This window comes from Triticum urartu, chromosome 5A (assembly GCF_056163025.1).
Source record: "Triticum urartu cultivar PI428250 chromosome 5A, HENAU_Tu73, whole genome shotgun sequence".
Taxonomy (NCBI): Eukaryota; Viridiplantae; Streptophyta; class Magnoliopsida; order Poales; family Poaceae; genus Triticum; species Triticum urartu.
Genome location: NC_141877.1, coordinates 78,812,038 through 78,828,564, shown reverse-complemented (window position 1 = coordinate 78,828,564; position 16,527 = coordinate 78,812,038). Strand labels below are relative to the sequence as shown.

The following is a 16,527-nucleotide window of genomic DNA, read 5'->3' as shown; positions in this document are numbered from 1 at the left end:
GAAGATTACATCGAATAGATCTCCAAGAGAATCGAGGAGAACTTTGTATTGAGATCCAAAGAGAGAGAAGAAGCCATCTAGCTACTAGCTATGGACCCGAAGGTCTGAAGTAAACTACTCACACATCATCGGAGGGGCCATGGAGTTGATGTAGAGGCCCTCCGTGATCAATGCCCCCTCTGGCGGAGCTCCGGAAAAGGCCCCAAGATGGGATCTCTTGGGTACAGAAGGTTGCGCCAGTGCAAATAGGGTTTTGTGGTGCTCCTGGATGTTCTCGGGGTATATAGATATATATATAGGAGGAAGAAGTATGTCGGTAGAGCAACGAGGGGCCCACGAGGGTGGAGGGCGCGCCTAGGGGGGTAGGCGCGCCCCCTGCCTCGTGGCCTCCTTGATTGTTTCTTGACGCACACTCCAAGTCTCCTGGATCACGTTTGTTCCAAAAATAATGCTCCCGAAGGTTTCATTCCGTTTGGACTCTGTTTGATATTCCTTTTCGGCGAAACTCTAAAATAGGAAAAAAACAGCAATTTGGGTCGGGCCTCCGGTTAATAGGTTAGTTCCAAAAAATATAATAAAAGTGTAAAAATAAGCCCATGAACATCCAAAATAGATAATATAATAGCATGGAGCAATCAAAAATTATAGATATGTTGGAGACGTATCATCCAGCATCATCAATTGGTGCCTCCTTAGCACCCGAGTTGTCATCACCCTCATGCATGTCCACATCAGTCCCATTGATAGCCTCAACGAACAGATCAGCATCCTCAAACTCAATATCGAGGTTATAAATATGGCCTCTATATGTCCACTTCACCACATCAGGCACGAACTCAATATCCAGAACACTTACCAAAAGTCGGGCCACCCCGTGAGCTTGGGTAAAAGCCATATCCACTCTCTCAGTTTTCCCAACCATAATGCCCAAGCTAGCCACAACCCTAGCATCCTGCATCGGCTTCGAGGGAGCCCCAGAAAAACGTAACCATACCTGACTTAGAGGCTTGCCCTGAGGCTCGACCCTCTTCCACTCTTGGAACTCCGAGATACATTCTATGCCAGGAACTCTGCACAACCCAAAACTCAGAAGCCTCTGCAAATCCTCAACCGAAGGAAAATCAACCTTAAAGGTGTTGGCCTCGAGACTAACGAGCTCCCATTGGAAGTCGTCTGGAGCTAATTCCTTAAGCCTCTGCACGATCTGATTCTCAGAAACATCTCCTTTGATAACTTTCACCACGCCAGTGGTCACACTTTGGGTCTCCTCTGGAATCTCCCTTGCACTAGGAGTCTCAAAAAACATCAGCTCAGCACGGTACACTCCATAAATAGTAAGAGTCGGCATATGATCACGCAAGATCGGGCACTCCCCCGTATCATGTGCCGGCTTGCCACAAGTATCACAAAGTTCCGCCACGCATTCAACAATAAAGTGGCCCTTCTCTCCACAACGATAGCAAAGCATTTTTTCCTTATTGCGCGCCCACTTAGACGCTCTATCTAAGTCAGCCATGTCTGCTGCCTCGACCGAGGCCAACACAGCGGTTGCAGTCCCAGGTACCTCCGCATTGGCAAGCGCCGTCACCACATCCATGGCCTGGCCGGATAGCTCCGGCGTCTCGGTGGCCCCGGCGGTGGTCGTCTGCTCGACCACTACAGGCGGAGGAGGGTGCCGGTGACGGAACCGACCCCCTCTCCCCCCCCCGTCCACCACGGTGACCACAATATCCACCCCGCTGCCAATAGTCAGGGCCGGACGCCCCCTCAACGAAACCACCCGGAGGACCAAGAAAGGGTCTCCCAGCTGTACCATCACTCTGCCAACCATAACCACGGCCAACACCCGTCGAGGACGAACCACGGTGTTGGCCATCACCATACGCATCGTATCTATCGTCCCCGCACTGTCCCCGGGACGGTCCGGAAGCACCTCCAACACCCACGTTCTGCGCCGGTCCAGGCCGTTTTTGCGGTGGCCTCGCAACGTAATGAGGCGGTGGCGCCGCCCGAGGATGATGACCGGGCGTGACGACCTAATTCCCGAGTGTAGGCGGCCGCGGACCAAGCGCACCGCCCTGCCCCGCGGCAGCAGCCACAACCGGAGTATGCGCCTGCGGTCGAGGACCATGGACCGTCCCGCCCCGACCTGCTGCTGGCATCGCAGCCGGGCCCTGAGAAGGTGGCCGAGCCCCGGTGTGACCACGACCTCGCCACGCAACCGTCTGCGCCACCCCGCTGGCCACCATGGGTCTAGGGCCAGCCAGCACCAGTGCCCCACACCCAGCACCCGTCACCGGTCGGGGTAGAGGGCTTCTTCCCCGGTGGCGCACCAGCCCCTCGGCCGGACATGCCCACGAGGGAAGGTATTCGCCGCACGGCCAAGACCACAGGAACGGAAGCCCGGCTTCCCTCATCGAACAACCCTAGCGTTCAGCGAGGATGAAGGCGCAGCCGGATCGCTTGATATGCCTATGTCTGCATGATTGATATTGGAGGATACCGGACTAGCCTGGGCCTCCTACCCGGCAGTCCCCGGCCCAGCCAAATCTGGATGTGTATCAGACAAAACCGGCCCACTACGGCCCAGGATCTGATTCAAAAGCTCCTGACGAGCCGCCGCCATCTGGATCGCCGGGTTCGCCGGCATGGCTGCCGCGGACACCCCCGGTGCTGATCGAGGCACTGCCCGGCGCGCATTTTTCCTTCTCGTAATAGTAGTCCACGAATCCGGACGAATCAAATCGAAAAGCGTTAAGTTTGGGAGACTTACCTTAGGCAGGGGGCATGTCCATGGCCTGATCGCCATCGCCGCCGTTCTCCGATAAACTATGCGACGGATCATCTCCTTCTTCTCTCTCACCTGAAGTCCAATTCTAGCCGGATCGTCGAGTGGCAAAACTTTGTCAACCGTCGTTGCCACCTCATCTTCGTCGTAGCCGGAGTGGAAGAACTCATAAATGAGATCCGACGGGGTCGGCGACTTTCGGGAGGCCGCCAGGACATCCCCATCTCCGTCCGCCTCATCCTCATTGGAGTCTGCCAGTGCCTAAAACCGTCCGCCTACTCGAGGCCAATCCCCGGCCGATGATGGCGGCACGGCCGTAGTCGCCCCTTGGGTCGCCCCCGCACCCACCCTCATGTTGTACGCACCCAACCTCATGTTGTACGCCCAATCGTAAATTTATAGTAGCGACTTTTCCATTAAAAAGTGATGGTGGCGAATAATAGTGTAAGCAGTATCTCTTGACACCATATTCATATGTTAGTTTTGTGATATTTGTCTGAACAAATTATAGTTAGTTATGTTGATTATATTTTATGTTACCTTTTTGTGAGCATATAAATTTATCAAAATTATGAAACTAACATGTTCAATAAGGATGAATCAATTCATCTGCTCCGTTGTCCACCTCCTGTAGAACATAGTTATACACAAAGGAAGCACATACGCAAATGCACGGTACATCATAACTTTTGAGTTGAAATTTGATTTGCAGTCTTTGCTCTTTCTTGTAGACACCATAAGATGAACTTTAGTTCTTCCAATTCATAATCTGCTTCCGCCTGTGCGTGCCCACCGTCTAAATTTATCTGCTTGCCGTCGGTCATGCATGTGCTGCTCTCGGCTCGATCGCTGCTTTTTTTTTCTTTTCAAAAACCCACAATCGCTATTCTTTTAACCTAACCCACGATCGCAGTCTACCTACGATCTGGGCCAGCGCCACTTCTTAATCTCCATCCATGTGATGGACTAAAGGCCCAAGGCCCATCTCAGTGGAGAATAACGATTGAGTTGCTTTCTTCTTGCGGGAGACGAGTCGCAGACCTTCCCAATAGCTCTAACGGCGGCTCCTCTACACATTAGATTTTATTTAGATCGATATTGGTGAACTATGAATATAAGATCTGGGGGCCCCTATTTTTTGGGGGCCCTGTGCGGTCGCACTTCTCGCACATGCTTATGGACGGCCCTGGACAAAACCACAACCATGTCTGCACATTGTGTCTATCGTCTACTTCAATTCAAATCACCACCTCAATTGATGACTGCGCCCGGCATGCTGCAGCTTGCGATTTTGCAAGGGCCAGGCAGCAGGCACTGTGACTGCCATGGGCCAGCGAAGCTGTGTTGCGGCTAACTCCGTTTTTTGCTAGAATAGAAGAAAGCGAGGGCTGCGACCGGCTCACAGCGGAGCTGCAACCAGCAGCACCAATTGTTGTGATCGCCGTCATTTTTTGCTGGAACCAAAGACTTTGGGAGTTGCGGCCCGGGTGCATCGAGAAGCTGCAACCGACAACGGCAAATGTTGCGACCAGTGGCTAAGAAAGCTACAACCGCTGACTAAAATCGCTTCAACCCAGAGATAGTGAAGCTGGGAGCTGGCAATGCACAACCTTAAAAGCTGCAACCGGCGGTAGAGAAAGGTACAACCGTCGATGGAAAAAGTTAACCTAGTGACATCGGTTTTTTCCTGGGATTGGCAACGGCTTTGTAGAGAGACAATAGGATGCAGCACGCGTATATTCACAGGCATCTAGTGCCAATATAGATGTATAGGGTGATCATCACGTCCATGAAAGAAGAAAGGGTTTAAGTCGTATGCACCTTTGGCAGGGACGTGTGCGTGTTAATATAGAGGAAAGATTGTAGGATCGGCAGGTTGTTTCTAGTCTTGACCTCTACTCCAAGCTATACAAGAGAGATCAACTAGCCTAACAACATGCCCGGTATATACAACTATACGCACGCAACACACCCATCGTGACAAGTGTCACGTTACATACAAGCCTATTCTTTAACATCCTCCCTCAATCTCAACATGTCAAGGTTTAGATTGTTCTTGAAGGCTTGTACTTGTCGAACTTGAAGTGATTTAGTGAAACCATCAGCAACTTGATCTCCGGTTGGAATAAACTTTATCTTCAACAATTTTTGTGCAACTCTTTCGCGAACAAAGTGAAAATCAATCTTTATGTGTTTTGTCCTTGCATGAAACACAGGGTTCACAGACAAATATGTTGCACCAAGGTTATCATAGCACAAACATGACACATGTGATCTATGAATACCGAACTCATCAAGTAACGTTTCAATCCACATTACCTCAGCCGTTGCATTTGCCAAAGACTTGTATTCTGCTTTAGTACTGGAGCGTGAGATAGTTCCCTGTTTATTTGCATTCCATGATATGAGATTAGAACCAAGAAAAACAGCAAAACCTCTCGTGGATTTTCTATCATCTGGACATCCAGCCCAGTCTGCATCAGAGAAGGCACTTACTGCAGTTGATGAATACTTACATAATTTGAGGCCGATTCCAGTGCTTCCTTGTATGTATCTCAAGATCCTTTTTACAGTTGTCCAGTGCAAAGAAATGGGTGAATGCAAAAACTGACAAACATATTAAGAGATAATGAAATATCAGGCCTTGACAGTGTTAGATACTGAAGTGCTCCAACTATGCTTCGGTACCTAGTTCCCTCTTCTGGACTTAATAATTTCCCTTCATGCAAAGACAACTTTTCAGTGGTGGACATAGGTGTATTGGAAGGTTTACAATCCTTCATTCCAACACGCCTTAATATATCTAAAACATATTTTTCTTGAGTGAGCAAAATATCATCTCGCACCTTTTTTACCTCAGTGCCTAGAAAATAGTGCAACTCTCCCAAGTCCTTAAGTGTAAATTCACTTTTCAAGTTTCTTGACAAGGCTGAAGTGGCTTCTTGTGAGGAGCTAGCAACAATTATGTCATCAACATAAACATTGTCACCTTTTCTCTTCTGAAGAAGAACAAAGAATTGTCTCCTTTGATGGCCGAAAGCCAAGTTGTTGCAGTTTTGAGTTCAGCCTAGAGTACCACGGTCTTGGTGCTTGTTTCAAACCATACAAAGCCTTGTCCAACGTGCATACATGGTGTGTCTTAGAGCTGTGCTCAAAACCTAGTGGTTGTCGCATGTAGACCTCTTCCTCGAGAACGCCATGCAAAAACGCATTCTATACATCCAGTTGGTGAAGACTCCATCCCCTAGAAATAGAAACAGACAAAACAAGCTCGATAGTAGCAGCCTTCACTACTGGACTGAAGGTGTCCTCGTAATCAATACCGTAACGTTGTTTAAAACCTTTAGCTACTAACCTAGCTTTGTATCTATCTATTGTACCATCAACTTTCTTCTTGATTTTATACACCCACTTACAATCAATAATATTCCTCCCTGGCTTAGGTGGAACTAGATGCCACGGTTGATTTTTTACTAGTGCATCATACTCAATATTCATAGCATTTTTCCAACTCTTATCATTCAAGGCTTCTATCACATTTTCTGGTTCACCGGTGCGACAAAGTTTGCAAACTTAAAGTTCTTATTGTACCTGACCGTGCCATCCTTGGGTACCAATGGTTTGACAATACCTCGTTGCGAGTGCGTCACATGTGTAGTTGTGCTTGTGCTGGGCGCATCAACGGCCACGGTGGATCCGGCTCCAATAGGCACAGACGATCCAGCAGCCGCAGAAGATCTGGAGGGAGGGCCGCCTTCTCGTACTGACGTGGGTGAATCGCCCTCGATGACCGCACAGTCAGAGGCCCACACGGGGTTGTCGGCGCCATCATGTGACCGCGGGGCGGGCGACCTACACCTAGCCGGCTCGCGCCAACTGGCGGATGGCGAGAGGCGCGGGGCCGTCCCGCCCGACCGCGCTGCAGCACCTGATTGCGTGTCAGGCGGGGACTGGTTTGTCCCGATGCGTGCAGGGGAATCCACACTGGGATCCGCCACGTCTGCACCTGCACCACCTGCGCCAAATCTCTCAGGATCCGCGCCCTTAACTGTGTTAACCGAATCCTCCTCGTGTCTAGCGCATGTACCATCAGATAAATTCTGCATAAAATCACAGATTTGAACAACATTTTTTTCACTATTTCCATTAGTAACATTAGGTTTATGACTATTAGCCAAATGATCATCAACATATTTATCACCCCCATGATCAGTTGTATTTAGAAGCTCCAGAGATGGAAGAAGGACTTCAGCACGTAGGCATGCACCGGCATTGGGATGCAAGGTGGAAAAAGGAAACACTGTCTCATCAAACACAACATCCCTGGAAATATAAACTCGGCCGGAAGAGATGTCTACGCACTTAAAACCTTTGTGCAAGTTACTGTAGCCTAAGAAGGCGCATTGTTTGGAGCAAAATTGGAGCTTGTGGCTATTATATGGGTGTAGGTTCGGCCAGCAAGCGCATCCAAAGATGTGAAGCGAAGAATAATTAGGCTTCTCATGGGATAGTTTTTCAAGAGGGGTTTCAAAGTTGATCACTTTGCTTGGTAGTCTGTTGATGAGATATGTAGCAGCGATAAAGGCCTCATCCCAGAATTTTAGAGGCATGCTTGCTTGATCTAGGAGGGAGAGACCAACCTCGACAATATGTCGATGTTTACGTTCCGCTGATCCGTTTTGCTGGTATGCATGGGAGCAGGAGACGTGATGAGATATCCCAACTTTTGTGAAGAAAGAATTTAACTTCACATATTCTCCTCCCCAATCTGTTTGGAGAGCAAGAATTTTACGATCAAATTGATGTTCAACAAGATTTCGGAAGTCATGAAATTTTTGAAAAACTTCAGACTTATGTTTTATTAGGTAGATCCACGTGAACTTACTAAAATCATCTATAAAGCTGACATAATATTTCTTTCTGCCTACTCATTCAACAGCTGGACCCCACACATCAGAAAAAATAAGTTCCAAAGGGAACTTTGATTCACTTATTGATTTTGGATAAGGCAACTGATGGCTTTTGCCTAGTTGACAGGAATCACAAATAACTTCGGAATTGAACAACTTAGCACATGGGAGCTTATTCTTGCTAATTATTTTGCTAACTATGGTTGATGAAGGATGCCCTAGGCGCTGGTGCCACCTATCGGAGGAGGGTGTGACACTAAGCATGTTCTTCTTGGTGCCTTGTCCCATGTGTTTGACAGGGTATAGGCCTCTCCTACCCCTGCCTTGTAGCAGAACCCTCCTCATTCCCCGATCCTTTACAAAAAAGAATAGGGATGAATTTCAACGAAAGAATTGTTGTCAATAGCAAGTCGGCTTGCAGAGATTAAACTCTTGTTAGCATCGAGAACATGTAAGACATTTTTGAGGAGAAGATCGCGTTCAGGGGTACAAATATGAGATTGAGCAATATGTGCTATAGCCATACCTGATCCACTCGCTGTGTGGATTTGATCATCTCTAGTGTCCGATCTCGGATGCTGAGCTTCTCTAGATCCCCTGTGATATGGTTCGTCGCACCAATGTCCAGGTACCAGTTGGTGTCGATGCCATACTGTGGAGCCACCATGTTTGCAGAGCACTCCCCCCCCCCCCCTTGATAGGAGGAGTCATAATGCTTCCAGCACTTCCACGTTGGGTGACCAACCTTGCCGCAGATATGGCATGTTGGTTTGGCGGCGGCATTGTGCCTGTAGTTGCCGCCGCTGCCATTGTTGCCCCCAGGGTTGCCACGGTTTGGTGGCTTGGAGAAGGTGCCACGACCACGATCACCGCCGCCACCTTGCCTGTTGTTGAAGTTGCGGCCACGGTCACCACCGCCGCCACCGTTGTCGTTTTTGTTGTTGTTGAAGCGCCCATGTGTCGCCACATTTTCCGATGACAGAGAGGGCCCGCCATGCAGATTAATGCGAGTCTCCAAGCTCAGGAGCTGTGAGTACAGCTCTGAGACCCCGACACGTTCAACCCTAGAGCACATGGCAGATACCACGGGGTCGAACTCCTCGTCGAGTCTAGGGATTATGTGAGAGACAACATCCTCCTCGTCCACCTTCTTCCCTGAAGTAGCTAATTCATCACAAAGGGTTCAGACCTTACCAACATATTCAGTGATAGTCATGTTGCCCTTATAGAGGTTTGCCTACGCGATTCTGACGTTTGACAGTCTGCGCACGGGTATGCGATGTAAGCATCCCCCACACCATGTTCCACAGCTCTGCTGCAGTGTGGCACGTCGCCACCTGGATGGCCATCTCGTGGGGCAGCGTGGTCAACAGGTAAGAGAATACCTGTCGAATGTCGGGTTGGGGGCCTTAGACTTGGTCTTGCCGTTGTCGCTGGTGACTGCTACCTCTTGAGCATGCGTTGGTTTTCCCTTGAAGAGGAAAGGGTGATGCGGCAAAGTAGCGTAAGTATTTCCCTCAGTTTTTGAGAACCAAGGTATTAATCCAGTAGGAGGTAGCACGCAAGTCGCCTAGTACTTGCACAAACAAACAAGAACCTCACAACCAACGCGATAAAGGGGTTGTCAATCCCTTCACGGTCACTTACGAAAGTGAGATCTGATAGAGATAACAAGATAAATATTTTTGGTATTTTTCTGGTATAGATTGGAAAATAAAGATTGCAAAATAAACAATGATAAAAATAGCAAATGGATATGAAAATAATATGGTGGAAGATAGACCCGGGGGGCATAGGTTTCACTAGTGGCTTCTCTCAAGATAACAAATTCTACGGTGGGTGAACAAATTAATGTCGAGCAATTGATAGAAAAGCGCATAGTTATGAGAATATCTAGGCATGATCATGTATATAGGCATCTGAAAGAGCAATCATGCCCTTACATCATGTTTTGATGTTGATGACAATATACATGTAGGGGACTAACAACGGTTGTCAAGTAAGTTTCAGGCGTTAGTCCCCGGTTCATCGAAGTGTGTGGATCAAGAGCATACAAAGTGATTTTACTCAAGGATGAAGCATAAAAATTGATTTCATATTTGTTTTCTTGAGTATAGGATCCCGCACTATTAAGAGCAGATCGATAGGGTTCGATAAAAGCTTGCTCTTGTCACAAACCTCCTTGCCATACATGCACATGATAAAACCTTCTGTTTTCTGCCTCTTGGCTGCCGGATGTCCGGGCTTCAAGCCGGATGTCCGGGCCTCACGCCGGATATCCGGCCTACCTGCTGGATATCCGGTACTAGCCATCTAAGAGCACTTTTGTGTTGTGCTGCTCGCCGGATGTCCGGGTTATACCCCGGATGTCCGAGCCTTCCTGATTCGCCGGATGTCTGGGCCCCGTCCCGGATGTCCGGCCTCTACTACCCGTGTACTACTGAGTTTCTGTAACCTTCTAAGTGATCGCGCAGGGTGTCCGGCCATCTGCCGGATATCTGGGCTCTCCTGATATGCCGGATGTCCGGGCTTGGCCCCCGGATGTCCGGCCCGTCTGTTTTCTATTCTGTTTTGTTTCTGTTTCTCGTGCATTGCTAGGCCGGATGTCCGACCCCATGCCCAGATGTCCGGCCAGCTCATTCACTTACACTACAACGGTCATATTCGTGCTCACACTATATATACCCCTTTTCCCCCACGGGATTGGTGGACCACTCACTTTGAACAAATCCTATAACACATTTCACTCTCTCTCTCTCACTCCTCAACACCAAATCTTAGATCCCCAAGGGATTTGAGAGCATTTGAGAGATGTTGTCCGATCAAGTGATAGATCCACTCCTTCTCCTTCTTTCCACCAAAGGAATTCGTGATTTGAGCAAGTCTTGAGCTTTTCCCCATCGTCTTGTTACTCTTGGAGGTTGGAGACTCCTAGGCGGTAGGACTCTTTCAGAGAGGAATCGACCTTTGTGATTACCCCCGGAAAAGTTTGTGAGGGTTTGGAGACCACCCCAAGGTCTACCACTAGTGGTTGAGAAATGCTGTCGGTGTCAAAACCGGCGGATCTCGGGTAGGGGGTCCCGAACTATGCGTCTAGAACCGATGGTAACAGGAGGCAGGGGACACGATGTTTACCCAGGTTCGGGCCCTCTTGATGGAGTTAATACCCTACATCCTGCTTGATTGATAATGATGATATGAGTATTACAAGAGTTGATCTACCACGAGATCGTAGAGGCTAAACCCTAAAAGCTAGCCTATGGTATGGTTGTTGTATATGATCTATCGACTAGCCTGGCCTCGGTTTATATAATGCACCAGAGGCCTAGGATAACAAGAGTCCTAGCCGAATACGCCGGTGGGGAGGAGTCCTTGTCTTGATCACCAAGTCTTGTGGAATCTTCCATGTATGCGGCAGCTGTCCGAACTGGCCCATGAGTATACGGCCACGGGGGTCCTCGGCCCAATCTAACAGATCAGGAGACGACGTGGTGAGTACCCCCTAGTCCAGGACACCGTCAGTAGCCCCCTGAACTGGTCTTCAAGTTAGGGACGCTCCTCGATTCTTCCGAACTGTTCTTCATCTTCGGTTGTCGGTCTTGAAAACTGGTTCAACAAATCTTCTCATCTTCGATCTTGAGGATCACCGAAATGCATTCGACGAGTTTACACGTCGGGTATCCGAGGAGCCCCTTTAAGTTTCCGGCCTTTATCAATGCCTTGTTATTTTTATGCAACACCTCGGGTTTGAAGTTGTTCCCGGGAGGCAGCGTCCTCTTGCGTCCGAGCTCTTACGCCAGACTCCATTTGAGGTATCTTTTGCAGCCGAGCACCAATGCTGGACTGCTTCCGAGCTCCAACGCCGAAATGTATCCGAGCTCCAACGCCGGACTGTGTCCAAGCCCAACACCGGACTATATCCAAGATGTCATAGATCATGTTGGTCCAAAAAAGTTGAAGGAGTCCAGCCAAGCTTAATGCTGGAAATGCCCTCTATGGAGCCAGCCACTAGCGCCCGAGCTTTATGCCAGACTGCTTCCGAGGTGGTGCACCACCCCGACCGTGGGCCAATTTTTTGTCAATATTTTTGATTGGTGCAATTTATTCTCTGCCGAGATATATAGCCAGTAATCCTCAACATGTGTATCGGTTTAAAACCCGAGATGCACTTGAAGGATGATGTAAGACCACTGATCCCAGTAGCCGCTGAGACTCAGGTTGATTTGCAAAATCGGCCTAAAGATCAAGTCCTAGCTCGGCAGAATACTCCAGGATACAAAAAGCGGCGTGCTCAGTCCTCGAGACTCGGGTTGGGTGCGGCCGACCAACCTGGGGATCAAAATCTCCTCAGAAACTGTATTGCACTTAAAATTTTATGCATTGGACAGGCAAGGCAGTAGCCCCCGAGACACTGGTCGGGTGGCAACACCAGATTAGGGGATCGATGTGCCCCTTTAATATTTGTAAATAATAAGCCCGAAGCCCAGTAGCCCCCGAGCCTTAATGCGGGCATGGGTGGCTGAATTAAGGATCGATATCCATAGTAAAATCACAAATTATGTGTAATGAATCTATGTATCCAAGTACTTTACGTCATTAATGCTCGGGTCCGCATTATACAAAACTTTGTTGACCGACCATCAGCTTCCACCTCCTCAGCCAGTAGCCAAGGAGTGTTTGTCCTACTTTATAAAGCCTTTATAAGGGCAAAGATTTACACAAACAAGGCAACCTGGCCATACGGTTTTATAAACAAAGGTATGCAGAGAGATATGTTATATTACTGTTTAACATAAGAAATGTCTTCCAAAGAAAATAGTCCTGCTATCGGTTCCTTTCTTTGGGTTGTCATGCTAAGCATGATCATGAAACCTTAGCTCTAATGTAAGAGCAAACTATTGAGGATTTAGTTTGGGAGGCTAGTTAGTAGCCCCCGGTAGTGTTCGGCGACAATCGAGGTCAAGCCATAAACACTTCGGCCAATGTTATTAATGGCCCATCATTTAACACAGTCATTGGATTGCTGACCAGTTTATGCTTATTTGTGATAGTCAGTTTTTGGCTTTCTCCACTGAGGTGCTTAACCATGTGAGCTGGAAGCACAATCGCAGTGGTTCTCCCTTTGCACACCTAGCCGAACAAAGCGGAACGTAGGAGGCAAGCGCAGGAGCCGGGCAACCCAACTATGGACCGAAGACACAATTCGAAACCGATGCATATATAGCAATATCTGAGAATGTTTTTGCCGAATCTCTAAAGGTGTCTCGCACTGCACTGCGAGACTTGTGCTGAAAACACACAAATAGTTTAAAAGTGCCAAAATCTTGGAAAACCAAAAAAAGTCAGTAAAAACATGACGTCTGAATAAGATCAAGTGTTCGGTGCCAATCCAAAAATTGGAAGAGAAAAAAAATTGTGCTTCTGTCGTGTTTTGATAACGACCAAGAAGAAAACACATTTACAGCTCATATATAAATTTTAAGAGCCCCCAAGTGACTTGGGTAAAAGAATTTTATGTATAATGATTGTATGTACCGAAGTACTTATATCATATATGTGTTCACCCGAACTTTAAACGATTCTTAACCGACCGTCGGCTTCTCCCTCTTCGGCCAAGGGCCAAAAAGTGTCATGTACTCCGCCTGTCGAGAGTATCGACGGTGTTTCCGATGACCAGGCAATCAGGCCATAAAGCTTTAACAGACAAAGCACGCTCAGGGAACTTATGCTATATTACTAACGAAGTGTAAGAAGCATCTTCAAAGAAAATAGTACCCCCACCGATACCTTTCTTCGATGCTCATTATTACTATGAGACTTGTGCAATAGATTTTTTGTACTCATGAGTTCTGTTGTGTGCCGACCATGATTGAAAACAATAAGAGCGCTAGCTTTCGGCTTCACCCAGTCTGAGGTCAGAACTCGGATGACCCGGTCGTGACAATCGCAGAGGTGTTCCCTTTACTCCCTAGCCGAACAATCAGGAACGTAGGGGTAAATATAGGAGCGAGGCAACCCAGCTTGCAAATCGCTTAGGTCAATATGGTGCATATTGTGGTGTAATACACGAACAAGGAACGAAGCCGTACAAGTATAATCATATGCAAGAGGAAAAGCTCCATCAAGGGAGCCCCCAAGTAAACGGGGTATTTGAATTTGTGTGTCACAAACAAAGTTTTGACAAGGAGATTCTCTACAAGCAACTTTTTTCAAAAGGGTATAATGCTTGGTCGAACCAAACACAAGTTAAAATTTTAAAACTTTGAGCATGAAGGAAACTTAGCTGGTTAATGTGTTCGGTATTGATGACGCGGCCCGAGCTTGATGCGGGACAAGGTTCCATCCCCCAAGCCAGTCCCAAGGTGGCGGAGCAAAGAGCTCAGCACTCCGAAGTGGTGACATAGCACGATCAATGCAGGCCGGCAGAGTGATGTCGAAGTCCCCGGCATGGGGTAATGAAGTGTTGACGAAGCCCCCCGTCCAGCCGAGGTGACGCCAAAGGATATAGTCCGGCTGGATCATTTTCCTATGCACAAAAAATAGTGCAAACCGGAGATAATAGTAATAATAAAAAAAAATCGTTGCATAATAAATAATTTATGCAAAATGAGTAATAAAAGAAATATGGCCTGGCGCTGAAGTCAATGTCGATGCAGGGCGTCGGCATGATGCAGTAAAGGCGTGGCATAGCCTGAATTCACAGGTCGGTCCGAGTTCCGGATGCGGTGTTCGCCGGACCATGTACGGAAACTAACCGAACCACCATGCGATCGTCGTTAATGCGGTCACCATTTGATAGACCTGCGTACATATAATGGACAAACCAGAGTAATAATTCCTTGGGAAAAATGAACCCAAACAAGCAAAAAATACTAGGATTAATAGCATCTGGTTTATTTGTTGTAGCAATCCGAAGAAAGGTGATTCCCAAAATTGGGACTCGATCCGCACACCCATTGCCTGATGGGCGATAAAGCGATGGCACGGCGATGCTGGCAAAGGTTGGCTCGCCGAGACAAAGCCCTCGGTCCATCTAACGTGACGGAGCTGGTCGACTAGTGACGCCGAAGTCTCCCGAGTATAGGTTGATGAAGAGATGGTGAAGCCCCCGGTCCAGCCGAGATGTCGAAGTAGGTCGGCGCGATGGACACCGGCTTGAAGAAGCAATAGTGCAGCCCTGCCGATGCAGGTCGTGACGTGGTCGATGCCGACTTGATGAAGTGACCGTGCGACGATGCCTGTATGCCCGCTCCATGTAATCTGTGGGGCGGCGATGTTGGTGATGATTTATCCTTCGTGATGCTGGACTCTTGTTCGGATTGCAGAGATGATGATCCGAAGAAGTTGAGCTCGGCTCAACAAAGTGACGACATGTCTAGCGCAGGTCGACAGCCTTGGAGCAATATGAGCAATATTGCCGGACTAGTTTGACACCAGCATGATGATGAAGATGACCTCAAGGGAGGCTTAAAAATTTATGGGCACGTGTTTAAAAACAACGCACAATACCCTAGAAGAGAATCCCTCTAAAAAGGTTGCCCAATATCATGTTCATAAAGAAACATGAATTCGGGTCGGATCCATATTCACGCAAAAAACGGATCTGAAAATTGGTCCACTCATCGGAAGGTTCCTGGAGTTTGAACCGTCGGATTAAGCTGAAATTTGGAGGGGTGGTAGATATGGGAATTCCGCAGTAGATGAACGGTTGGATCCTCCAAAGGACCTCCGAGCTGGGCTATGGAGGCCACACCCTAAACTCGTCCAGGTTCCCGTCCAGATTTGACAGGGCTCCGATATATCATAGGTTGTCGGAGATTCCTCCATCGGAACTCGAGGAAACTTTGCATGGTTGTTGTAGACATAATTATGCACTATTCCACCAAAGCAATCATCAAACTGACGCTCGAGGAGGTGGTGACGGTGAATACAAGTTCGCTGTCCATAAAAACAGCACGGCCGCCCGAGGGCAATGTTGACGTTGAGGCCTCGAGCTCCATGGATGACTCCTCTATGATCATGATAGAGATCGGAGTTGTTGAAGAAGGCCCCCGTCCGAACATGACGATTGGAGATGGAGTACGGTCCTCAGTCGAGCCAAGGTGACCAGTCGAGCCGGCATCGCAGTTGACCTGCGGGCGAGCCATTGATCCTTTTGCCGATCACACAGCGGAACTCTCAATGAAAACACCAATGTCGGTGTCAAACCAGCGGATCTCAGGTAGGGGGTCCCGAACTGTGCGTCTAGAATCGATGGTAACAGGAGGCAGGGGACATGATGTTTACCCAGGTTCGAGCCCTCTTGATAGAGGTAATACCCTACGTCCTGCTTGACTGATATTGATGATATGAGTATTACATGAGTTGATCTACCACAAGATCGTAGAGGCTAAACCCTAGAAGCTAGCCTATGGTATGGTTGTTGTATATGATCTATCGACTAGCCTAGCCTCGGTTTATATAATGCACCAGAGGCCTAAGATAACAAGAGTCATAGCCGAATACACCGATGGGGAGGAGTCCTTGTCTTGATCACCAAGTCTTGTGGAATCTTCCATGTATGCGGCAGTTGTCCGAACTGGCCCATGAGTATATGACCATGGGGGTCCTCGGCCCAATCTAACAGATCGGGAGACGACGTGGTGAGTACCCCCTAGTCCAGGACACCGTCAAACGCCTTCGTGGTGTTGTCTCAAAGGGAGAATAGGGTGAGCCTTCGTGGCTTTGGTGTGCCTTCGTGGTAACATCCACCTCTCTAACGGTGACATAGCTTTCCTCCAAGGAAGTGAACATCGGCATACATCCTCGTCTCCCGGAGTTGCGGTTATT

At 48.3% G+C, this 16,527-nt stretch overlaps 1 protein-coding gene across 1 annotated transcript; it reads right to left on the bottom strand.

Moving 5' to 3' along the window:
* Positions 1-664: 664 nt before the first annotated feature.
* On the bottom strand, positions 665-2,131 carry LOC147970346 (uncharacterized). Its single transcript, XM_087523410.1, has one exon. It carries the CDS (start codon positions 2,129-2,131, stop codon positions 665-667), a length of 1,467 nt encoding a protein of 488 aa, XP_087379536.1.
* Positions 2,132-16,527: the final 14,396 nt, after the last annotated feature.

Bases quoted from the DNA above. Each gene is read 5' to 3' on its own strand.
- LOC147970346 (XM_087523410.1), bottom strand. From the start codon at position 2,131: ATGGTCCTCGACCGCAGGCGCATACTCCGGTTGTGGCTGCTGCCGCGG.